At 37.3% G+C, this 23,478-nt stretch overlaps 1 protein-coding gene across 5 annotated transcripts in view; it reads left to right on the top strand.

Moving 5' to 3' along the window:
- The window catches only part of LOC130926738 (dehydrogenase/reductase SDR family member on chromosome X-like), a 77,921-nt gene that overhangs the window by 14,398 nt on the left and 40,045 nt on the right, over window positions 1–23,478 (top strand). The window contains exons 1-3 of one of the 5 annotated variants that reach the window (XM_057851870.1): window positions 6,724–7,016; window positions 8,630–8,737; window positions 16,097–16,165. In XM_057851870.1, the coding sequence (XP_057707853.1) occupies window positions 6,911–7,016; window positions 8,630–8,737; window positions 16,097–16,165 (283 nt within the window). In that variant the 5' untranslated portion in view covers window positions 6,724–6,910. Of the gene's footprint in view, window positions 1–6,723; window positions 7,017–8,629; window positions 8,738–16,096; window positions 16,166–23,478 lie in introns of those variants that run through there. The other 4 variants (XM_057851869.1, XM_057851868.1, XM_057851871.1 and 1 more) reach the window with 4 other exon arrangements.

Here is a 23,478-nt window from a genome sequence, read left to right as displayed (position 1 = left end):
TGTAAACTAAAGTGCACTCACATTCGTAAATGAATGGCTTCTGGTTTTTGAAACGTAAATAAATCAATTTATTGTGATAAAACAACAAAATTGCAATGGAACTGCCTGGGGAGTCAAATTCAGCATTCGCTTCAATGATATTCTGGCGCCATCTAGCGTCGTGAATGGGTATAATGTCTAGACCCCGAATTTAAGACGACCTACTCTTTTTCAGTCTTATGTCAACGCAAAAAAACACCGTCTTATATTCGGGCCAATACGGTACCTAACAAGTAACCCTCTTCATTCCATCTCAGCCCGGTGGCAACTAGAAAGTCCGCCAAAGCTCTTATCGCTTTATCCTGTCCCTTCGTGAGCCATAACAAGTCTTTCAGAGTCACAGCGCCTTATGGCAATGGCCCACTTCTTCTTCGTTCTCTTCCTTTCAGATTGGCGGTTACCAGCCAGGCGCATTGCTGCCACCTGTCGGATTGGATGCGAACTGTAGATAATCATAGAGGATAGGGGGGATAAAAACAGTGATGTATGTATGGCGGCCGCCGGCCGTCCAGAGCACCGGCCGTTCTGTGATCCTCCAGAAGCTACAGATTACCAGTCCGCCCCTGCACGACAATACACCATTTTTCCACAGAGAACCGGCAGTTATTGTGACTGCATACCATGATTGTTTGAGAACTACAAATTGATTGAAACCAACAGAATGAGTCGCATTTTGTTCAATTCACATCCATGCTTCTGTGATTGATTCTTTCAGATTTAGCCTGTGCTTGTTAGCCACACTTCTAGCATCCATTTTAAAATCCATCCCAAACCACAGAGCACCAGAATGACTTGTCATGGCAAAAGTAAGGCTGGCTTGCCAGGCTACTCAAAAGCATACTTTCTTTCATCCAGTGTCACTGCTCAGTCTGATTTGCCACCTGACAAACATAGGAAGCACAGGATTCACCCCCACCAAAAAAAAATACAGTTGTACTACGTGTTGCATTAAAAGACTCAGTCACGCTCTGCCTCTTAGTACTTCTTCAGTCTGTAAATTGTAGCATTCCCTGTGGAGGTCTCTGTGTGCCCGTGTGCTGTCTCATTAGTGTGTGAGCTGTGAGTCCATCCCATGTGAGTCAGACTTTGTGAGTAACAGCGACAAAATAAAACAAAACATATTAATAATGAGTTTCTCTACCCCAACATCCAGAACTTCTTGATATCTGTGATCAAACAATTGCAGGGAACCCATCAGTATGTCTTAAGTAACTCTACTGATTATTATTATTATTAGAATAATCCTGCACACCCAAATCTCTCAAATCTGACTTCAAACTAGTTGAAATAGAATCAAGAGCACCCGTTTACACTGTAGGTTAAAATTACTGAATTCAACACCATCCATTTTTAAAATAATTGGTTAATTTATTACATTATTCATTACATTATTATTACAAATCTGTACTTTGACTGTCATGCCCATTGCGAGTGAAAATTATTTGACTGTTTTGATTGAGAATCATCATATAGTTTTTCATCACATATAAAAAGCGGTCATCATCATATACTGTGGCGTTAATGCCAAATTGCCAAAATTTTTAAAAATGAGAAAAGTTGGGTTTTGGCTCCAGCTAGTAGTTGTCATAAAAACTAGGTGACTGTTGAATTTATTTTGATGCAGTTCACATATTGTTTACATCACACACCCTCCTGTCATGTCCTATTTCCCATATGCCCCAGAGTATGTATGTGTGTGGGAGAGGGCAAGCAAGAGAGAGAGTGTGTGTATGGAGAGCTGTCCCCCTGACGTCCCATCATCCCAAATAATCATCCCACAGTCATGCGTGAGATGCAATTTCCTTTAAACAATAGCAGGCTGGCTCGCCTCGCTGACCCTCAACCTCTCAGGCTGGCTGCGAGAGAACAAAGACTCACACAAACATACAGTATACACACACATCCACTCAGCTCACATTAACAGCAACACGTGTTTAGGCAAAACGAGCTTTTTGCCCAAGCACTTTGGTGGTGAGTCTTGCTGCTTATTTAAATGACTCTTAAATTGTATAATTATTTGAACAATGTGATCGACATTGTTGACATAGATAATAGATATTGAGTGAGACAAATCAATTACCCTTCTATTGAAAGGGCTAAAGTGAAAGGATGCTGAATGACCCCATATTTGTCCTTAAAAGAAATGGTTGAGTAGTTTTGGCTGCCCTAGTTTGAGTGTCGTGATAATTCAGGTGGCTCCTGCTCGGCATGCCAATCACAATCCGGCCTGGCAGTAGGTTGTCTGTTCACATTTGTGCTTATGCCACGCTGTATTCATTGGCTTAAAATACTTGCCAATTACTGTAACGATGCTCCTATTCTGTCTCCTTTTGTGCCAAGTGCTTTGCCCTCCAGTCTGGACGTCTCAATGTCACAATTCAACATGCATGACATCATCAGTTTTCTGAGAGTTTTAGGATTGGGTCACTTTTGTGTACTTTAATTATTGGTGTGTGTATTGAGAACATTGCCATGGCAGGACTTGATCATGTGCATCCCAGGGGAAAGAATTGTATTTAATAAAGTGAAAAGACAGAGAATTTCATATTTTCAGTGTGTAATAGAGGAGAAAAATGTAAATAATTTCCAATACTTCCCAGAAGTAGGCAAAATAGCTGTTGTCAGACATTTGTGTATGGCGGAAAACACTCAGGTGACTTGAAGTTCTGCTCTGAGACCCCCAATTTGGCCAAATTTTAAAATTGTCCGATATGCACATGTGATATCGTCATTGGAAAGCTTACAATCTCAAATTTCTGGGGGAAGAAACATTTTGAACAGGAGGGCATTTTAAAAAACAATGTTTTTTAAACAGCAAAATCCTATCTGGAGGTGAGAGCACGCGAGAGCGGAATTATAGACACCATGACTTTATCGAGATATTATCACGGACTTACCTTGTTTCGATCCAAAAACTCCGTGTAGCATGTATCACTGAGTGTCAAGACATAGCTGTGAATGGCCACAGCTGGATTTTTGGAGGATTTTATGGGTGAAACATGGCAATATAACAAGGGTCGCGATGCAGAAATCGCAGGCATCAAGGAGTGGTCGATATTTTCTTTTTCATATATTTACCCTTTTAAACATTTTTTTCCCAATTTTTCTTTGTTTGGATCGATTGTTTATCATCCAACATATCGGAGAAAATGCTACAATAACAAAAAAATACAATTAAGTGATAGTTATGAGGTAGATATCTGTGACTTTTTTACAGACACCATTTTTTTTCATTGTGACGTCATTTATTTAAAAGTTTAAAATATGCGAGTAAATAATTTTTTTTAAGTCAGTTTTTTTTTTTAAACGAAATATTAGACATCAATAAATGATTCAAAGCTAAAAATGACAGACATTTTGAATAAGAAATATAATTAATTACCTTCGTTTTATGGCTGGGTTGAAACAAAAGCGGTTGCCCGAATGTCTGTAAACGGGGGTTTTCAGGGTAAAACGGACAAATTAAAAATAGTTCGGGGACTTAATACGCCATGAATCTGCTATGGCAGCATATAGACATATTTTTCTATCTGTGCTCGATTGGTAAGAACAAAATCCAGGACCTACAGCGGCCCTTGAGAACAGGTTTGGACACCCCTGCCCTAGAATCATGTAGAGCCAGCATGTGTAGTCTTTTGTTTTGATGCTTCTGCGCATGTGGGTCAGTTTGCTCAGCTCGTGTTTGATAAGAGTTAGTAGCCTATGCATGTGTAATACTTGAACTGGCTCAATGGAAAAATGCAGTCTGAACGGGCACGCCAAAAAACAGATATGATGAAAAATCGGAATTGCACGTGAAGACCTGCGCTCTGAACCTAGTCTAAAACATCACCACTCTGCATTGACTTTCATATCGCAGGTGTGTCTGAAAGGTTACCCCCTTCTCCCAATAAAAGGGGGGTTCACTGTGTTTGGTGCTTTTGTTTCATTGTCCAAATATTGCCAGTTAGACGAGTGACTTTTAAAAAGACATCTCCCGCTTTTGCACCTACAGAAACATTTTATGTGTTTTAGAAGTTGAAGTTGTGTGCTTGAAGTTTGTGGTTACAAAATTATGGATGACTGCCTTTAAATTCTAGTGTTGGTGGTAAATGTTTATAAGGACTACCAAAAAAAAAAAAAAAAAAAAACAGCATGTATTTGCACATTTCCCAAAATCCTCAACAAAGTTGTTTATGGATTAAAGCAGTTGATTTTATGAGTGAAATGATTATGTGGTAAATCTTGAATCACTATATCAATGTAAGTGTGTGACTTTGGTAGAACAAATGTTTTAGAAAATAAAACTAGTGAAAAGTAAAAGCCCTGTACCCTCGCAATGTGCAATTTTAGCATGATGCTACTAAAAAAACAAAAAAATGAAATAGAAATTTGTGCAGGTATGACAGGAATTTGCTCTTTATAGCAATACAATTTTATGGTTAAAATACTACACAGCTGGTATGATACCGGAAGAGAAACTTGCTTTCATCTCAGAATGCACATACAGTATGTTTTAGTGCTGTAATCTTGAGAAATGACAGGTCAGACTGGTCACTCTGTTGTTTCTATCACATGATCTCTTGGGCAGCAGGCAATAAGACTGTCAGTTAGAAGAGGGAAACAAAAAGATGGATGTAAACCAAAGGTTCATTTGACACGAGGTTGAGCCATGCCACAGTGACGAGTATCTTACATCATACACTGATTCCACCTGTGCATCTATCTACAGACTCCCTTTATTCCTTTAACCAGAAGTGCCCTTACTTTGCACTTAAATAACCTAGCATTTGCAGAGCTGCAGAGATTCTGTTCACTATAGCTAAAACTATGAAGAACATTATGTGATTATGCATAGTGATATTTCAGACTAGTCATTGTACATTTAAAATGACTCAACGTGGCATCTACTATTTCAAAGCTCTGAGCCTGCAAGGCAAATAGGAACATAAAGTCAGCCTGTTTCACATTTCATCCAACTAATTTATTCTTACATTTCAAGATAAAGAGTGGTTTTGTGATAAAATGAAAAAAACGGAAATGAGAGAATATCATTTATGAACGATTTGTATTCATGTGTCTTATTGAACATTATGTAACATTATGTAACATTATTATCCTTCTTCTATCATCTTGGCCACAATAGGTGGGAATAATATGGTCTACGAGCCACATACAATCGCTGCAATATTTAATCTGGCTTGCACAGTAGAAATTTGGCTTTCTTTGTTCTAAAAATTTGGCAATTCATTATTTTACTGATAAATAGCTAATTAATGAATTGTAATGAACAAAATACACAGAGGTGGTAGTAACGCGTTACATGTACTCTGTTACTTTTGCTTGAGTAACTTTTTGAGAAAAATTTACATCTGAGAGTAGTTTTAATAAGCCATACTTTTTACTTTTTCTTGAGTAGATTTGTGAAGAAAAAAACACTACTCTTACTCCACTACTTTGGGCAAGACAAAAGTCGTTAATTTTTTCCTCTTTATTCTACATATTAGATTTATTCATTTATTTATTTATTTGCTAGAGATGCTATTGCCAAGAGTAGTGCTACTAATTTCACCAATGAGACGTCGCGACAATAATCATATGACTCAATTACACCGATCAGACGCAAACTTGCCATTCTATGATCATGCAAACCTGTTCAGTCACGCGTTTTTAAAGCACCATAACAAATGAAGTATTTGACATAGAGCACTGCCCTCAACATGAATCGAAATTGCGGATTTAAAACTCTCCCAGTTTTTATTTCCCACCGATTGACCACAGAAAACCGGAGATATGATCCTTTTAATTTCATAGTCGTAACTATGAAGGAACTACAGTATTCACTACTATAACTAGGAACTATTTTCTCTACTAGAGGGCAGGGCACTCATGCTCTTTGGACTAATAATGCTTCATTCCTGTTTTTTTTTTCTCTTCTATTTAATGATTTTTGTTTGTTTGTATTTCTTTGGCTTAATGTGGTTATGTAATGGGTTATTGTACAGTATCAAACAAAAATAAGCAGTTACTCATTACTTGAGTATTCTTTTCATTGGATACTTTTTTTTACTTGTACTTTAGTACACTTTTTGGATGACTACTTTTACTCTTACTTGAGTAATATTATTTTGAAATAATGCCACTCTTACTTGAGTAAAATATTTGGCTGTTCTACCCACCTCTGAAAATACATATAATTTCTAAACTGAACATGTAAACCTACATGCAACCCCAAACGTAAAATTTTGAAATGTATTAAATTTTTGGTTCAGTAATCACAAATTCTGAATCAAGACAAACGTAAGTATTTGCCCTATGTGTTAAATTAATGAACTAAGGATTCTGAAGTGGAAATCTGAGTTTATGTGTGCATTGTAACTGAAGGCCTAGGCTATTGTTACAAATAAGGATCTTACTATGATATACTCTGCATATTTTTCTAACACATTTAAACTTAAAAAAAAAAAAAAAAAAAAAAGATTAATATTATTTTTACCTCATCTAGAAATCACCTGATTCAAAATATGCCAGTGAACATTAAAGTTTGGCAATTACTGGTTTAACTCTAAATTGATTTTAATAGTTCATTGTTTCATGCCCGTCCAAGAAAAAAACAAAAAACAAAAAACAAACACATTCAATGATTCAAACAAAACAACTACAAAAAATAAAAAAATAAAAAAATAAACTAAACTAGAAAAAAACCTAACGTCTTTTTATTTATCTATTTATTTATTTATTTTTATTGATGTGTCCAAGGAAGGACGAAAGGAGTCTGGAAATTTCATATTGGGACGTGTCCTGCACGGACACGCTCGTCTCTCTTCCTTCCGCTTGCTAGCTGACTAGCAAAGCACGGGCAGACAAGACCAAAACAAACCACTGGGCTAAAATGTTCTCTCTCTTTTGGTTCCGTTTGGAGGAAGCTGTTAAGCTTTACCTGCTGGGCTTCAAAGTTCTTGTGGTTCAGCTGTTCAGCAAACGTTTCAAGTTGCCAGGTTAGTTCACTTTGACTTTGTTTCTGATTCGTATCTGACGGCGCGCTGCACTGCCTGCATCACCATCAGTGCTCTTGGTACAAGGTGTAATTAGCGTTTTTAGTGCATATTGTTCATGCTTAATTTTGAGAAAATATTCAACAGTTTTTAGCGCGATTAATTAGTAAGTGGGCGAGTTGGTTTGTGTTGCCAAGCGATATAAATGTTTAAAGTGTATCTTTTCATCGTCCAGTTTGTGTGAAATAACTGTACAACACGCCCCATTGGTTGTTTGTCTGTTACTTACCAGCCAATCAAAGAAGAGTTAAACGCCTGACGACGGAGTTCTTTTCATATTTTAATTTTTTAATTCATATACGTACTGAACAAAATCCGATTTGTACCTCTAAAATATAAATGGTCAAATAAAACCAATCCTATTAAACCTGCTAAACGCAAATGAAAAACGGAGGTTTTATTTATTTATTTATTTATTTATTTATATTTATCTATTTTTTTAAGTATAGCAATACCACAATCTTGTAAACCACTAACTGCAAAGCTTGAAAATTCAGTCAGCTTCGGAGTCTGGTAAAAAAAGAGACTGTACATTTTTAATGGCACACTGCACGCAACACGTTACTTTATTCATTAATTAATGAATGATTAATATAATACAATTAATAAAAATCAAACGATAAATAAATAAATAATTATTCATTGTTCATTAATTAACTGACCCTCCACCTCTTAAATCTCTGCAGCAATGCTGACAGTACTCCTGTAACGAGTCACATGACATTTTGGAGGGAAAATGACAAGCAGTACTCAATTTGGACATTTAGGGATGTACGTAGTTCCCATTCAGTGTACTCACTTTTGTTGCCAGGGGTTTGGATATTAATGGCTATATTTTGAGTTATTATGAGGGGAAAATAAATCAACTCTATTATATAGGCTGCACACAGACTACTCTTCATTGTGTCAAAGTGTCATTTTGTCAGTGTTGTCCCATGAAAAGATATACTTGAATATCTGCAGAAATGCGAGGAGTGTGCTTACTTTTGTGATACACTGTATGATGCAGTACTGAATATGAAAGGTATTTGGTACTATGTCGCATTTAAATTATAATAGTAGTAATCTCATTTAGGTTTGTATTTCTTTCCAGAACATTTGCATTTTTTATGATTTGAAATATATTATTACATAATACATATTATTAGTATTATGAGTATTTTTATTTTATTTTTTCCCCCCGATATGTCAAGTAGCACAGTGCATGTTTAGCGTGTCTGGCTCACAACCCAGAAGTTATGGGAATGTTATTTTTTATCTATTTTTATTTCAAAGTCTACATGGTTGTTTCTATGTGCCCTGCATTTTTCCTAACCTGCCTTACATCCATTATCAGTTGGGGTAGATTCCAATTTACTCATAATCCAAAAGAGCATATGTGTTATAGGATCCTTCCATCCATCCATGGATGGATGTTTTAACCACCACAAATGCTTGCTGCACATTTAACAACAGTCTCCACACCTGACTTTGAAATGGTCTTGAAAACGATGTGAACATCTTCCTTATCTTGTGACATGCTATCTGATAACTTTGTCCTCTTCTGCTTCTGCTAGCGATGCCCAGACAAGATGGCAAGGTTGTCATAGTGACGGGAGGAGGCAAGGGAATTGGCTATGAGGTTGTCCGACACATGGCTAAACTGGGGGCACATGTTATCATAGGTACAGTATCATATTCAATATTGCTCTGTTTTTTTTAATTTTTAAAAAAATTATTATTATTATTTTTTTATAACATCATGAGTAGAGCAGATAACCGGACAAATACATATTTGGCAGAGCGGATTGAGATATTTCAGTCCAGCTGTGCAGACAAAAGAATCACAATTTTTCTTTTTTTCCACATGTCGTTTAATCTTGATTCTTTTCATGATTTTTTTTAAACATAATTTTTCTATACAGGTTTTTTTTTTAAATACCGGTAGTTGTTTTAAATACTCTGCAATAAAAACACAAGAAACTAGACCGTAGTTTGACTTGTAATTTATATTTGAAGTCAACATTAACATAAAATTAGGCTAACTCTTGCAAAAAACACCTCCATATCATTGTCCATATCACAATGTGGCTGTAATTAGATTGTAGTAAGGGTGTAACGATACATGTATTTGGATTGAACCGTTTCGGTACGTGGTGCTCGGTTCGGAACGGAGGCGTACCGAACGAGTTTCTGACGTAATGTAACCTTTACTTTTCGAGGCTGTGAGTTGATCGGTTACAATTTCTTTGTGTAGATTATATTTACTCCGTCTTCTCTAGTATAATGAGGACCAACACGGTAGGGCAGTATAACCCAGAAACGTCAACGGTGCGACAACGTGGCCGCCGCGAGAATGCAATGAAATGCGGGCATTAAAGTCAATCAGCCAATGCACACCAGTCGCAGTATGGCCGCGTGTTAGACGCGTCCCAGAAGCGGCTCGACACGACTCATGCGAAAAGAACGGCAGAGTTTGTTATTTGACGCGAGATGCGACCCTCCTGCGTCAATACTACTACCGGTAGCTAGGATCGGGCAGACCGGAAGTCACTCGTGTAAAAATACGGTGGATCTGGTGGATTTTCAAACTAATATGCAATCGTAACCCACTTTTTGAGTCCATCAGATCTCTTGAGTGGTAGATCAGGGCACAGTTGATTTGTCTTTACTGCTGTCTTCTATGCTATAATAATAACCAACATGGCCCCGTGTTCAATACAAAACCCTCCTACCTCAACAAAACAAGTAGGAGCTAATATTCACATAGGAACTAAAGTTATACAACATAAAATATACAATATAAATGAGTACTACATCACATTTGTAAAATATAAACACATAATAAAATAAATAATAGCCCATTTAAATAAAATAAATTTAAATGAGCTAAAACACCTGTAATTAAATAATAAGAATAATACACAGATCCTGCTTATACAATTAAATTTATTAATTTCTGTGTGGCGCTTTAACTTGAGAAAATCTACCAATAAAGCTTTTGAAAACCGTTCATAAGGAGAAAAAAAAAGATTCATTGAGGCATTTCATTTGTAAAATACATGTTAAAATCTTTGTCATTGGGATTGCTTTTCTCTTTAGCGCAGGACTTCTTTTTTTCTTTTCTTCTTTCTTTCAGAAAGAAAGCTGACCAATACGCGGGGTCTGAAAGGCAAATTGGCAATATCTTTAAATACCCGCTACTTTTTGAACAGAAGTCTAGCTTTGTATAGGCTAATGTTCCTATTGTTGAAAGCACAAAGGTGTGTAATAAACAACTAGCACATTTATATTTTGCATTTTGCTTTCTTACTGTACCGAAAATGAACCGAACCGTGACCTCAAAACTGAGGTACGTACCGAACCGAGATTTTTGTGTACCGTTACACCCCTAGATTGTAGTAAAAATAGTTGTAATCGGATTGATCCTTATATCATAATCCTTCACGTGCTTTTCAGCAACTACAGTGAGGTTTATACAGTGTAAAACTGTTATACAAGTAAGTATACAAGAATATAGTTGTAATTTCTAAAAGAGCAATAAGCCAAAGCGCTAGCGGGAAAAAGTTTCTATTATAAAAGCGACTATACATTAGTGACAAGTAGATAGTGGTGGTGTTCTTGTCCACTCATTTTCCTGACTCATGTACTCTTTCATCAGTTGTTTGGTTGGATGTCATTAGACATGTGAGTCCGTTTCCTTGTGCTGTTGTTGTACCTCAGGGAGACTTTTTTTTCTTTTCTCGAAGTATCATAATTACCTGTCTGTCAGTTGCAGAAATTTTTTAACATCTGTTTTATTGTTGTGTCAAGCAGATTATAATTCTCCCAAGAGAAAAGCATTTTCCTAAGAATTCAATTTTGCTGATTTTAATATTATTTATAGTGTCTTTCTTTTGGCATTAAATGTTAATTGCTGTCTTAGCCTTACTTCGATGGCACTGGAGATTGATGTCATTTCTGTTACTTTCAGTGGAATACCACAGGCCGCCATGATATGAAAAGAAAAAAGACTTACGCTCTGAGGAACAATGATTTCGCACTTTTGTATTCTGAACCAATATAAAGTGCAAAAATGAGCACTCATTACTGAAAAATGCAGACTGATAATATGCTATTTTTTTGGTCATGTTTAAACACCATGCACGTCACTTGTCTAAAAGATGGGGATCACAGCCCCTGAGGAAGCGAATCAGCTAACATTCTGAGAAGTAATGAAAGATTATAATTATAATAACACTCATTACTATAAGACTCCCAAGGAATGCTAAACCTGTGCTAAGATATTTTTAAATGTAGTCACAAAACACTCTACAAAACACACTATACAAACGAAAGTCTCACTGAAAGCAGGTTCATTATATCAGTGTGGAGATGATTTATTATTTTTTCCTGGTAGTTTAAAGAATTGTTCAATATTTTATTCACATATCAAGTAAATATTAACAATGGGCAGCACTTAATACTCTGCCTCACGAGAACAACACTTCTTTGGGTCAACTGACAACATTTGAAACCTTTGCGATGATTTTTTTGTCACTTGAAATGATTAAAGAATTAAATAATAATGATTGCCCAATGCCCATGTACCTTAATGAAAATGTTTTAAATTATTTTAGACTTCAGATCGCGGAATCCTCTCATTTCCCCCCCACATTTCTAAGGAAAAAATTGTGTTTATTGTTTTACTTGTCTTAACAGGGAAAGTTCAAGTTTAGCACGGGCAAGTAAAAACTTTGCGGCACTTGTATTTTGTAGTTAACGTTTGGGATAAGATTAATTAAATATTCCTTCTTAGGTTCATGGAAAATAAATTGAAAATGTAAAAAAAAAAAAAAAAAAAAAAGTATTATCCTCATATGTATCTATTCTCTTCCAAGATTAATTCACCATTTTCTAGTCCAGTCAGTCTTAAAAAAACAGAAGGAAGTTTAGATTTTGTCTTTCAGTCCGCTTTTACTGCAAATTCAGTGTCAGAGTACCCTTGAAGACAAAGACAAATGAGACTTCAGCACAGTGTATGGTTGGACACACAAAATCAATACCTGAAAAACTTTAACACCTTTTCTGTTTTAGTCTCAAGCAATTCAGCTGAAAATTAAGTGGGTCGCTTAGCACCTTTTTTATATCCTTCTATGAGGTGAGAATGTTTATATTGAAGTAAATGTATGTCTACATTTTCTGAGAGTCAATGAGTGCATGTAGAGTATATTTTAAGTGAAGCGATAGTTGAGTGTGACAATATCTTTTGGTGAACTGAGCAATTGCTGTAACTGTATGTGTTGATATACAGTATGAGGAACATCATTAACTGAATGGAAGATAAATATGAGGTTGTTACATTTAGACAAAAAGAAGGGATGAAGATTTAAAGTAAATTTGTGTCTTGAGATAAACATTTAATTAATTCCATAATCAAGATCATTAACCCAGAACAATCATCAAACAAAATAGCACTTAATCAACAATTACAACCGCAGCTACAGTATATCAGACTTCAGGGCGCTTAACATGACATGACATGAATTAAAACATCTTGTATCCTAAATAATGTTTCCCCATTGAAATGAAATGCAATGTAATGAATCAGTTCCAAACTTCTGCTAATCATAAAGTGAGTTGATTTCAGTTCACTGCTACTATAGAGAGAATTTTTTTTGTTTGCAGTCATTTGCACACACTGAGGACATCTGGCCGTTACATTATAGCAGCTCAAAATGAAAGAATGATAACCCCTTTGGAGCCATCAAGGCTACATTCAGATTGCAGGACTTGATGCAAAAATCCATTTTTGTCATATCCAATCTTTTTGTGTGGCCATTAATACTGCCATTTTCCATAGTGGCCCTAAAAGTGACGCGCATGCACAGTAGCATAAAAACAAAAAAAATCATGAACAGCCTAAACATGCTGCATTCATTGCCCAGCACTTTTCATCAGCTCATTGTAAAACAAAAATGTTATGCATCCCCATTCACTTTGCTGATTGGAGTCCTTGGCCTCTTTAAATAAAACTTTCTGGCTCTTTATTTTTCTTCCTTTTATAATGAATACAGCAGGGTTCAAAGTTAACATTTTCTGAATGAATGAAAAAATCTAATAAGCTGCATGTCTTTTGCTGTTTATGTGGACAATGTTGTGGACACCTATAATTTGTAGTCCATTGTGAATTAATATGAACATATACTTTTGTAAAATTTGGAGGGTGCAATTTATAATCAGGTGCACCTTATTTTCCAGAAAAAGTTCCCTTTTGGGTTCCTCTGATCATCACACATTTCACTGGAAACAAATCATTGAAATTTTGATAGAGTTGTCTCATGACATCATTTTCTGAAAGGCTCCAAATTTATGAAATAGAAACAATTTGTCATAGTCTTTGGGATATGTTGCTTTTAGACACCTCTGATGCTTAAGGGTCTTAACAAGGAACCACTCATGCTCAACAGTAATTAAAAATGTCCTAATTCTCTTTTTTTAATAAAGCATGCAAGTTAATGAATACATGTTGGAGCCACAATTTGACAACTATTATTTGGGAGAAAGAACATTTTAATCTGTGCTAGAGTGAACTCAGAATACTGATGTGATTTAGTCTGCATAGTTTTACATATCGCAGTTCTGCACACCAAAAAGTATCAGCAAGTTCTCTAAAACAAGTTAAAATAAGATGACTTGATTGCAATTTGAGTGTTTTGTTTTTTCGTTCAACAAGTAATGTCGAAATTTATTTTGGAAATATGCATCTATGTATTTTCACAAATGAAACCATCCTTGCGAACAATGACAAATAAACTTTGTGCTCAGAAAGTGAACACTCAAAAGATTCAACCTCACAATGTGCAACATCTTCTCAGTAAGGTCGAACGTCGACATACGATCGCTTCGACACACGATCTTTTCGACATCCGATGTAAAATTTGACTCGCCATTTGCTTCTACATCCGACGACATGCTGGAAATACGACGAGTTATGACAGCGCCGCAGTTTGTTTTGCCAGAAGACGGACAAACGGCAGATTAGTTGTGAGAGAAATCAACTCTGGTTCCAAGAAGGTTAGTGCAGGTGGGCAAGAAAGGAAAAGGTAACACTTACCATTATAATTAAGATGTAAATGATAGAAAAATATGAGCATGGTGTGTGCATCCGTGAACTGGCTCGACAATACGGCCGTAGAATGTCAATCTCGACGGTCTTCATCTCCGTTCGCCAGTCTTTATAAGTTAAGGGGACAATTATTATTTTGGTAACATCGCCAAAGAAAATGCTTGGCAGGGACTGCACATTATGTGTAATAAAGAATTTTAATCAGCAATCTCTGTCACACTTGGCCCCAAGCAAATAAACATCAATGAATATGCATGTTTGCTTGTGGTTTGTGTGTGTTTGCACTACCCTGAGTAGCCTCTTCCTCCTGCTCCGTCTCAGCAACAGTGCCTCAGAATAAGATGTGCCCTTGTAAAGGTCTGTGTGATAATCCAAGATTAGTGTGTCTGTGAATGCTTGTTTCAATGCTGTAGGAATAGATGAAAATGCCTGTGTTGTTATATTGGGTATGAGTTTTTACTTTTTCATTAAAGGAACAGACAAGACCTTGTATAAATGATCTTGATGTTAAAGATGACTGCTCAAGGAATCTAAATATGAAATCACAAATTTCTCATTATAATGGAGAAAATATTGTTTAAAACCAGAAACTGACAGCCCTTAGGAATTACCATTTTGGGACAAATGTGAGGTTAGTTATACCTAGTTATACCTACTTCAATGCAGCCTGTTTTCCAGGTTTCCCTCCAACATTCATGAGTCAAATAATCATTGTCTCGGGAGGAGGGTTTTAAGGAGATGAGAACAATTTTCCAGAATGTTGACGTTGATTTGTTCAACTTCACCATCAGCAATCGCGTTGTCTGCTACAGATTCTGCCTCCGGCTCACACATGGTATGGTGCAGCAATTTTGGGAACAGTTCCACTGTCATCAGCACATACATTTTATTCATTGTCCAAAACTCTGAAGACGAGTTGTCCGACAAATCGCTGTCTATTGTGATTGTATGTTCTGCTGCATACATACCGTATTTTTTGGACTATAAGGCGCAGTTTTTTTCATAGTTTAGCTGGGGGTGCGACTTATACTCTGGAGCAACTTATGTGTGAAATTATTCACACATTATTATATCATTTCACATGTTATTTTTGGTGTTTTGGAGTGACACTGATGGTTTGGTAAACTTATTTATCTGAATAACTGTTAATAGCTATGGTACGTTAACATACCGGCCACGTTCGCATTTCATTGTTCATGCACCATGTAAATGGAAATGTTTCAGAGGTGTAGGAGCTTGTGTTAGGATGATTATGAAAAACTAATACACTTGGTTATACTGTAAAAATGTGGAATGAGGGTTTTGAATGTACATTTGTGGTCAAAACGTACATTTGTAAAGAATGTAATGTCATGTCTCTCATGCATTTCCAGTTATTTCTACAACACTGACGTTTCTCTGCTAAGAGTGATTGGAACAAATGTTTCTTTGTCACACAAAAACATTCACAAAGTTTGGTTCTCTAATGACTTCATTCGAAAAATATACATCCAACAATGCTAATATTTGCTTAAAAACAAGTTTAACTTGACAGCAAGACATCCCTATCGCCATCAATGGCACTGAAACATGATACCCGCTGCTTTAGTTCAGTTTGATTATACATGCCTATCACCGTCAATGGCAGCCAATGAGTTAAAAATCAAATCATCTCATGGTATTTTTGAAGAGGCTTCCCATCTCTTTCAAAGATGCATGAGTCATTCATATGCAGAAAGTCTCCTTAAAACGACTGAGTGTGTTTTTGACCATCGTATCTGCGGGTGTTTAAAAGAAAATTGAATCTTTAATGTGTTGGAAAAGTAAGTGGTAAGTCAAGTACAGGATGTGTTGCAACTACTTTGTGCCATGCTGAAATTTTACCTGTTGCGCTGTGGTTATAATACAGAAATATTTTTATTATTATTAATTTTTTTGTGCTTTATCTTCATCACAGGTTGTAGGGATGAACGCCAGGGTGTGGAAGCCATCAGAAAGATTCAGGAAGAGTACAACGAGGCTAAAGGTGAATCTCCATGTGCCTGTGTATGGAAAAATTAACACTGAAACCCCTTATGTTTGTGTATATTTATTATTTATTATTTTCATATAGGCTGAAATTGGCAATCTTGAATCTTGATTATCCACAGTCCTTGTATTCTGTGATTTTGGAATGAGGCTTCAGTAGCATTATAATTCATGTAATTCATGATCTATTTCAATATTGTTTGATTGACTCAACTGTTGATTCTGAAATCACAAAATAGCCTTCAAATGTGTTATTTGTTCAGTTAACATTTGAGTTAAGGTTTTTATAGTTTTTCCTACTAACACATTCATTGAATTAATGTGCCAAGTTGTCTTTCCTGAATCAGTTGTTTGCAAAAGAAGGCTCTTGAACCTCAGTGCAAGTATTCTCTCTACAGAATTGCCACCTAGTCCATTTTTAATAACAGAAGTTAGACATATTTTTAGAAACACTATCAGAGCACTGAGCCTCAGTTTCCTCGGACGTCTTGTGAACTACTCTGTAGATTTAGGACTGTGGTTTTTGCCCTGCAACATTTGGGCAGGTCATCTCAGAGGTTTTAATAAATCAGAGGTTGAGACTGGGTTCGACATTAGATGTTCTATTATAAATAACACTTTTTTTCATTGGTACAAATTCTTCTCAAAACAATGCATCTGAGAGAGAATGGACTAAAAACCCTTTTTTTGTATTATATAGTGATCTATTGGGTGGGCCATTTGCAGGTAACACACAATACTGCAATTATACTGCCCCCCAGCTGGAAAGCAACCTGGCTTTGTTGGCACTGCAGTAAGAGCAGCTGAAGACTGGTTGGCTGCAATCCTATTTGTGTGTCAGCGGCTGTCAAGCTCAGCGACAGCAGCCATGTAGCAAGTGTCATTGAAGTCGATTTCCCTGGACTAGGCTGCGGCGGGATTGATCACTTCTTTTGTAATTGGCAGGCATTGAGGCATTAGGGACAAGGGGGTGACTGCTGCCAGATGCTTGTGCACTGAATGAAAATGTGTGTATGTTTGTGGTTGAATGAGCTGGTAATGGATTCTCATTAGTATGTGTGGCAGCACATTTAACATCTCTGTCCAAATTCCCTTTGGCACGCTTCCTTGTATTTGCACCAAATATATTGGTCTTGATCAAATCAATCAGATCAAAATATGATCCTTCAACTCTATAAAGGGTGATAAGTTACTTCTATGTTTGTAGCTGTTTTCTTTTGTGTGTGTGTGTGTGTGTGTGTGTGTCTTTTATCGTAGACCTCCATATATTGTATTGTAACCTATGACAAATAGTCCTTGTGAATTTTTTGTCACAATAATAAATGTTTAAATTTGTGTGGGTTAGGCATGTAGCTCTGTAGCTTTCAAAAGTATTCCAGATTGTTTTAACGCGGCAACAGTGGTAAGTGAACAGTAAAAGCCTTTTTAATAATTTGCCATTGCATTTCAATTGGAGGCCACCAGAGGTGTGTAGAGTAGCCAAAGTTTTTACTCAAGTAAGAGTAGCGTTACTTCAAAATAATATTTCTCTAGTAAAAGTAAAAAAAAAAAAGTTTACTGAAGTACAAGTAAAAAGTATTCAGTAAGGGTGAAACGGTACATGTATTTGTATTGAACCGTTTCGGTACGTGATGTTCGGAACGGAGGCGTACTGAACGAGTTTCTGACGTAATGTAACCCTTACTTTTCGAGGCTCTGAGTCGATCGGGTTACAGTTTCTTTGTGTAGATTATATTCATTCCGTCTTCTCTACTATAATGAGGACCAACACGGTACTGTAGGACAGTATAACCCAGAAACGTCAACGGCGCGTCAACGTGGCCGCCACGAGAACGCAGTAAAACGCGGGCGTTAAAGTCAATCAGCCAATGCACACCAGTCGCAGTGCGGCCGCGTGTTAGACGCGTCCCAGAAGCGGCTCAACATGACGCACGCGAAAAGAACGACAGAGTTATTATTTTACGCGAGACGCGATCCTCCTGCGTCAATACTACTACCGGTAGCTAGGATCGGGCAGACTGGAAGTCACTCATGTAAAAATACGGTGGAGCCGGTCGATTTTCAAACTAATATGCAATCGTAACCTTGCCTGGTATACCAGACTCACCGCTGTTCCAGCGATTGAGTCTGGCGACCGCGCGGCAGATCAAATTCCGAAGGCGTAGCAAGCCACAGAAAAACAGACAGCGGAGTGGACCAATCAGCGACGGGCAGACGTGACGTTGTTAAAGCGACGAGTAATTAGCGTGAGCGGAGAATGGAGAAGTTTATTCAACATTGCTAGCGCTAGCCATGTTGACTGTTGTCAATGACTTGTTTTGATGCGTTTTTGGTAATTTAAAACTGGTTTTACCGCAGATTGGAACATATTCTTGGCTCTCCCGTTCGCCATCTGTGTTGTTGTAGAGACGACTTTCGGCGAGCAAGAGTGACGTTACTCGTTAAGAACACGTCATGCAAATAAACAAATCTGATTTGACGGTTGATTTTGTACCTTGCCCGAGAGGCCGGTAATGGGCTAGGGTACAGACTATTTCTCACAGTGTTTGAAAGTGTGCCAGGCAAATCGCAACCTACTTTTTGAGTCCATCAGATCTCTTGAGTGGTAGATCAGGGCACAGTTGACTTGTCTTTGTTGATTTACTGCTGTCTTCTCTGCTATAATAATAACCAATACGGCCCCGTGTTCAATACAAAACCCTCCTACCACAACAAAACAAGTAGGAACTAATATTCACATAGGAACTAAAGTTATACAACATAAAATATACAATATAAATGAATACTACATCACATTTGTAAAGTATAAACACATAATAAAATAAATAATAGCCCATTTAAATAAAATAAATTGAAATGAGCTAAAACACCTGTAATTAAATAAGAATAATACACAGATCCTGCTTACACAATTAAATTTATTAATTTCTGTGTGGCGCTTTAACTTGAGAAAATCCACCAATAAAGCTTTTGAAAACCGTTCATAAGAAAAAAAAAATGATTGATTGAGGCATTTCATTTGTAAAATACATGTTAAAATCTTTGGTCAGACTGGGAAGCGGTGACGTAGCGAGTGGAAAGAACGGGAGAAAGCAAAAGTTAGCGGACGCATGTTGCGGCAGCCCGCTATTATTTTGTTATTTGTTTATTTTATTGTTGCCACAATAAAGAGGGGAAAGCCATTATCGACTCCTCTCCTTCTTCCCCCCCATCCGTTACCATGAAAGCATTGAGGCACTCTTAATCAGTGATGATGTATCAAGTGTTTGAACTGTCTGTTGTTAAAAATTAATCATCAAAACAACTCTTTTGACACCAAACCTGTGCTTTATTTTTCATATACTTGAAGTGTGAAATGTAAATAAGTCACAGACTCACAGATATGTACACAATAAATGATAAAGTGCACCAACCAAATATTCAACATAAAGTGATAAAAAGCTGGCAGTTTTTGGCCGACTGTGTCACTGCTTCGGGTGGTAATTTGCTTCCGAACACACACATACTTGTCTCGGTGGTTCTTCCATTTTTTAATGCAATCGCTGACCTTGCCATTTGGCAATCTTTATAATGTCTTGACTATCATTGTCGCATTTGCTATTTGATGATGCTCTCGTCGGCTTGGTCCATTTTTGCGTGTAGCAAATCAATGTTTGAAAATGGCGGTGATCGCGCTGAACCGGTAACAACAGTCTGAGCGGACCAATCACAGTCCATTTGCGCTGCATTGACGTGTCGACCAGTCAGACAATTGTGGAGACGCACGTCAGGCTACAGCGAAGGGTCGTAAATCGGGTCTGCCTTGGCGGCATAGGTCTGCCGCAGAAGCATAACTTAGCCTTTAGAATGACATTTTTGTCAAAAGGCTACTCAAGAAATGTAACATTACTACCCACCCACTGCAGACCACTCTAAAACTTACAGCACCCCATAGCTCTTCTGCATGAGGTAACAAAAAATCTCCTTCAATAATTTCTGGTAAAAAAATTGAATTATGCTACCCTTAAAATAGAAAGTCGTCCAGCTCCAGATCAACCCATCACCACCTCCAAGTTTGATCATTATATGTTGTTCTTTTAGTCGGTGAAATCCTTAACATGACACAGACACCTTCCAAAATGTTCAATTTTTATTTTGTCTGTCCATAAAAATAATCCCCCCAAAGTCTGAATCTCGAGAATGTGTTTTTGCAAGGGTAAGATGGGCCTTTAAGTTTATTCTCTTTGGTCAGCAGTAGTTAGCCTTGGAACTTTGCCACAGATGCCTAGAAAAAATGATTGACTGAGATAACTTAAAAAAAAAAGTACTGTAATTTTCGAACTATAAGCCGCTACTTTTTTCCTTCGTTTTGAATCCTGCGGCTTATAGTCCAGTGCGGCTTATTTGTTGATTTATTCGGGTTAGTAGGTAACACATGCCTCCTAGCATGCATTGCAGCGCCAACAATGTAAACACCAATCAAAATTCATGTTCTATGCTATTTTTTTATTCAGTTACTGTTCCAGTTGTTTCATTAATTGCTACAGTGCCTTGCAAAAGTATTCGGCCCCCTTGAACCTTGCAAGCTTTCGCCACATTTCAGGCTTCAAACATAAAGATATAAAATTTATAAAAATATAAAAAATATATAAATTTTTTTTGTCAAGAATCAACAAGTGGGACACAATCGTGAAGTGGAACAACATTTATTGGATAATTTAAACTTTTTTAACAAATAAAAAACTGAAAAGTGGGGCGTGCAATATTATTCGGCCCCCTTGCGTTAATACTTTGTAGCGCCACCTTTTGCTCCAATTACAGCTGCAAGTCGCTTGGGTTATGTTTCTATCAGTTTTGCACATCGAGAGACTGACATTCTTGCCCATTCTTCCTTGCAAAACAGCTCGAGCTCAGTGAGGTTGGATGGAGAGTGTTTGTGAACAGCAGTCTTCAGCTCTTTCCACAGATTCTCGATTGGATTCAGGTCTGGACTTTGACTTGGCCATTCTAACACCTGGATACGTTTATTTTTGAACCATTCCATTGTAGATTTGGCTTTATGTTTTGGATCATTGTCCTGTTGGAAGATAAATCTCCGTCCCAGTCTCAGGTCTTGTGCAGATACCAACAGGTTTTCTTCCAGAATGTTCCTGTATTTGGCTGCATCCATCTTCCCGTCAATTTTAACCATCTTCCCTGTCCCTGCTGAAGAAAAGCAGGCCCAAACCATGACGCTGCCACCACCATGTTTGACAGTGGGGATGGTGTGTTCAGGGTGATGAGCTGTGTTGCTTTTACGCCAAACATATCGTTTTGCATTGTGGCCAAAAAGTTCAATTTTGGTTTCATCTGACCAGAGCACCTTCTTCCACATGTTTGGTGTGTCTCCCAGGTGGCTTGTGGCAAACTTTAAACGAGACTTTTTATGGATATCTTTGAGAAATGGCTTCCTTCTTGCCACTCTTCCATAAAGGCCAGATTTGTGCAGTGTACGACTGATTGTTGTCCTATGGACAGACTCTCCCACCTCAGCTGTAGATCTCTGCAGTTCATCCAGAGCGATCATGGGCCTCTTGGCTGCATCTCTGATCAGTTTTCTCCTTGTTTGAGAAGAAAGTTTGGAAGGACGGCCGGGTCTTGGTAGATTTGCAGTGGTCTGATGCTCCTTCCATTTCAATATGATGGCTTGCACAGTGCTCCTTGAGATGTTTAAAGCTTGGGAAATCTTTTTGTATCCAAATCCGGCTTTAAACTTCTCCACAGCAGTATCTCGGACCTGCCTGGTGTGTTCCTTGGTTTTCATAATGCTCTCTGCACTTTAAACAGAACCCTGAGACTATCTCAGAGCAGGTGCATTTTTACGGAGACTTGATTACACACAGGTGGATTCTATTTATCATCATCGGTCATTTAGGACAACATTGGATCATTCAGAGATCCTCACTGAACTTCTGGAGTGAGTTTGCTGCACTGAAAGTAAAGGGGCCGAATAATATTGCATGCCCCACTTTTCAGTTTTTTATTTGTTAAAAAAGTTTAAATTATCCAATAAATGTTGTTCCACTTCACGATTGTGTCCCACTTGTTGTTGATTCTTGACAAAAAAATTAAATTTCATATCTTTATGTTTGAAGCCTGAAATGTGGCGAAAGGTTGCAAGATTCAAGGGGGCCGAATACTTTTGCAAGGCACTGTAGTTATGGTATTTGGGAACACTTTATTTAACAGCAGCGTCATAAGACTGTCATAATTATGACATGACACTATCATGGGCATTAATCAATGCTTATAACCGATGTCATTAAGTGTCATTCGACAAGTTATGTCAATAACGCCATTTACATCCAGCTCGGATCTTTTGCATCCATTCAAAAGTGAGATCATTTGCCGGATAACACGAATGACGTCTATTATAAACATTCACTAATGCTCGTGACAGTGTCATGTCATGATTATGATTGTGTAATGACAGTTTTACGGCACCACTGTCAAATAGTGTGTCACCAAATAGCATAACTAGGAATAAACTGGAACAGTAACAGTTATAAATAATTAGCACATAACATGAATTTTGATTGTTATTTTCATCTGGAGCACTGCAATACATGCTAAGAGGCATGTTGGACAGCAACCGGGTTGAAAGTAGGTGGCATCAGAGGTTGAATGTCTCCCCCAAGGGAGCAGTAATGGCCAAATGAAGCTTATTGACGCAATGAAGCTTTGCAGCCAATTGATTCAAAGCTTCATGGTGGTTCATTTGGTCTTATGACAGTCGTATGATGCCGATTGTCAAATAAAGTGGTACCAGTTGATATCTTTTGGTCTAAATATCCCATAATACAGTGAGGACAGCTGCGGCTTATACTGCAGTGCGGCTATCTATGAACAAATGCCGTTTTCATGTCACATTTGGTGGGTGGCGGCTTATAGTCACGTGCGCCTTATAGTGCGAAAATTACGGTATATTCTGAGCATTTTCATTGGAAATTGTGTTGTAAATCTGGTTAAATTAAATAAATTGTTATGAAAAATAATGACATCAAATAATGAGGGATGACCTTTAAAAAAAAAAAAAAAAAACAGACAAAAAGGTGTTTTAAAAGATCACTAAATATTTGTGCAAAATGAAAGCAATCTGATATTGAAGTTACTCATTTTAGATGAGAGTACCTTTTATTTTAATTGGAGCAAAAATTGGAACCTGTTAGTGATTGACTTTTTTGTTGCCCAAGTGTGTACGTGTCTCCTTTCACATTGACTTTTGCCAAATGTTTATGCTCAGTTTTAGAGTTTTGTCAGTTTATATGTTCAGTGTCTCCAATGAATTTGTGT

Source organism: Corythoichthys intestinalis, chromosome 12, assembly GCF_030265065.1.
Source record: "Corythoichthys intestinalis isolate RoL2023-P3 chromosome 12, ASM3026506v1, whole genome shotgun sequence".
Taxonomy (NCBI): Eukaryota; Metazoa; Chordata; class Actinopteri; order Syngnathiformes; family Syngnathidae; genus Corythoichthys; species Corythoichthys intestinalis.
This window is presented reverse-complemented; position numbering and strand designations above follow the sequence as displayed.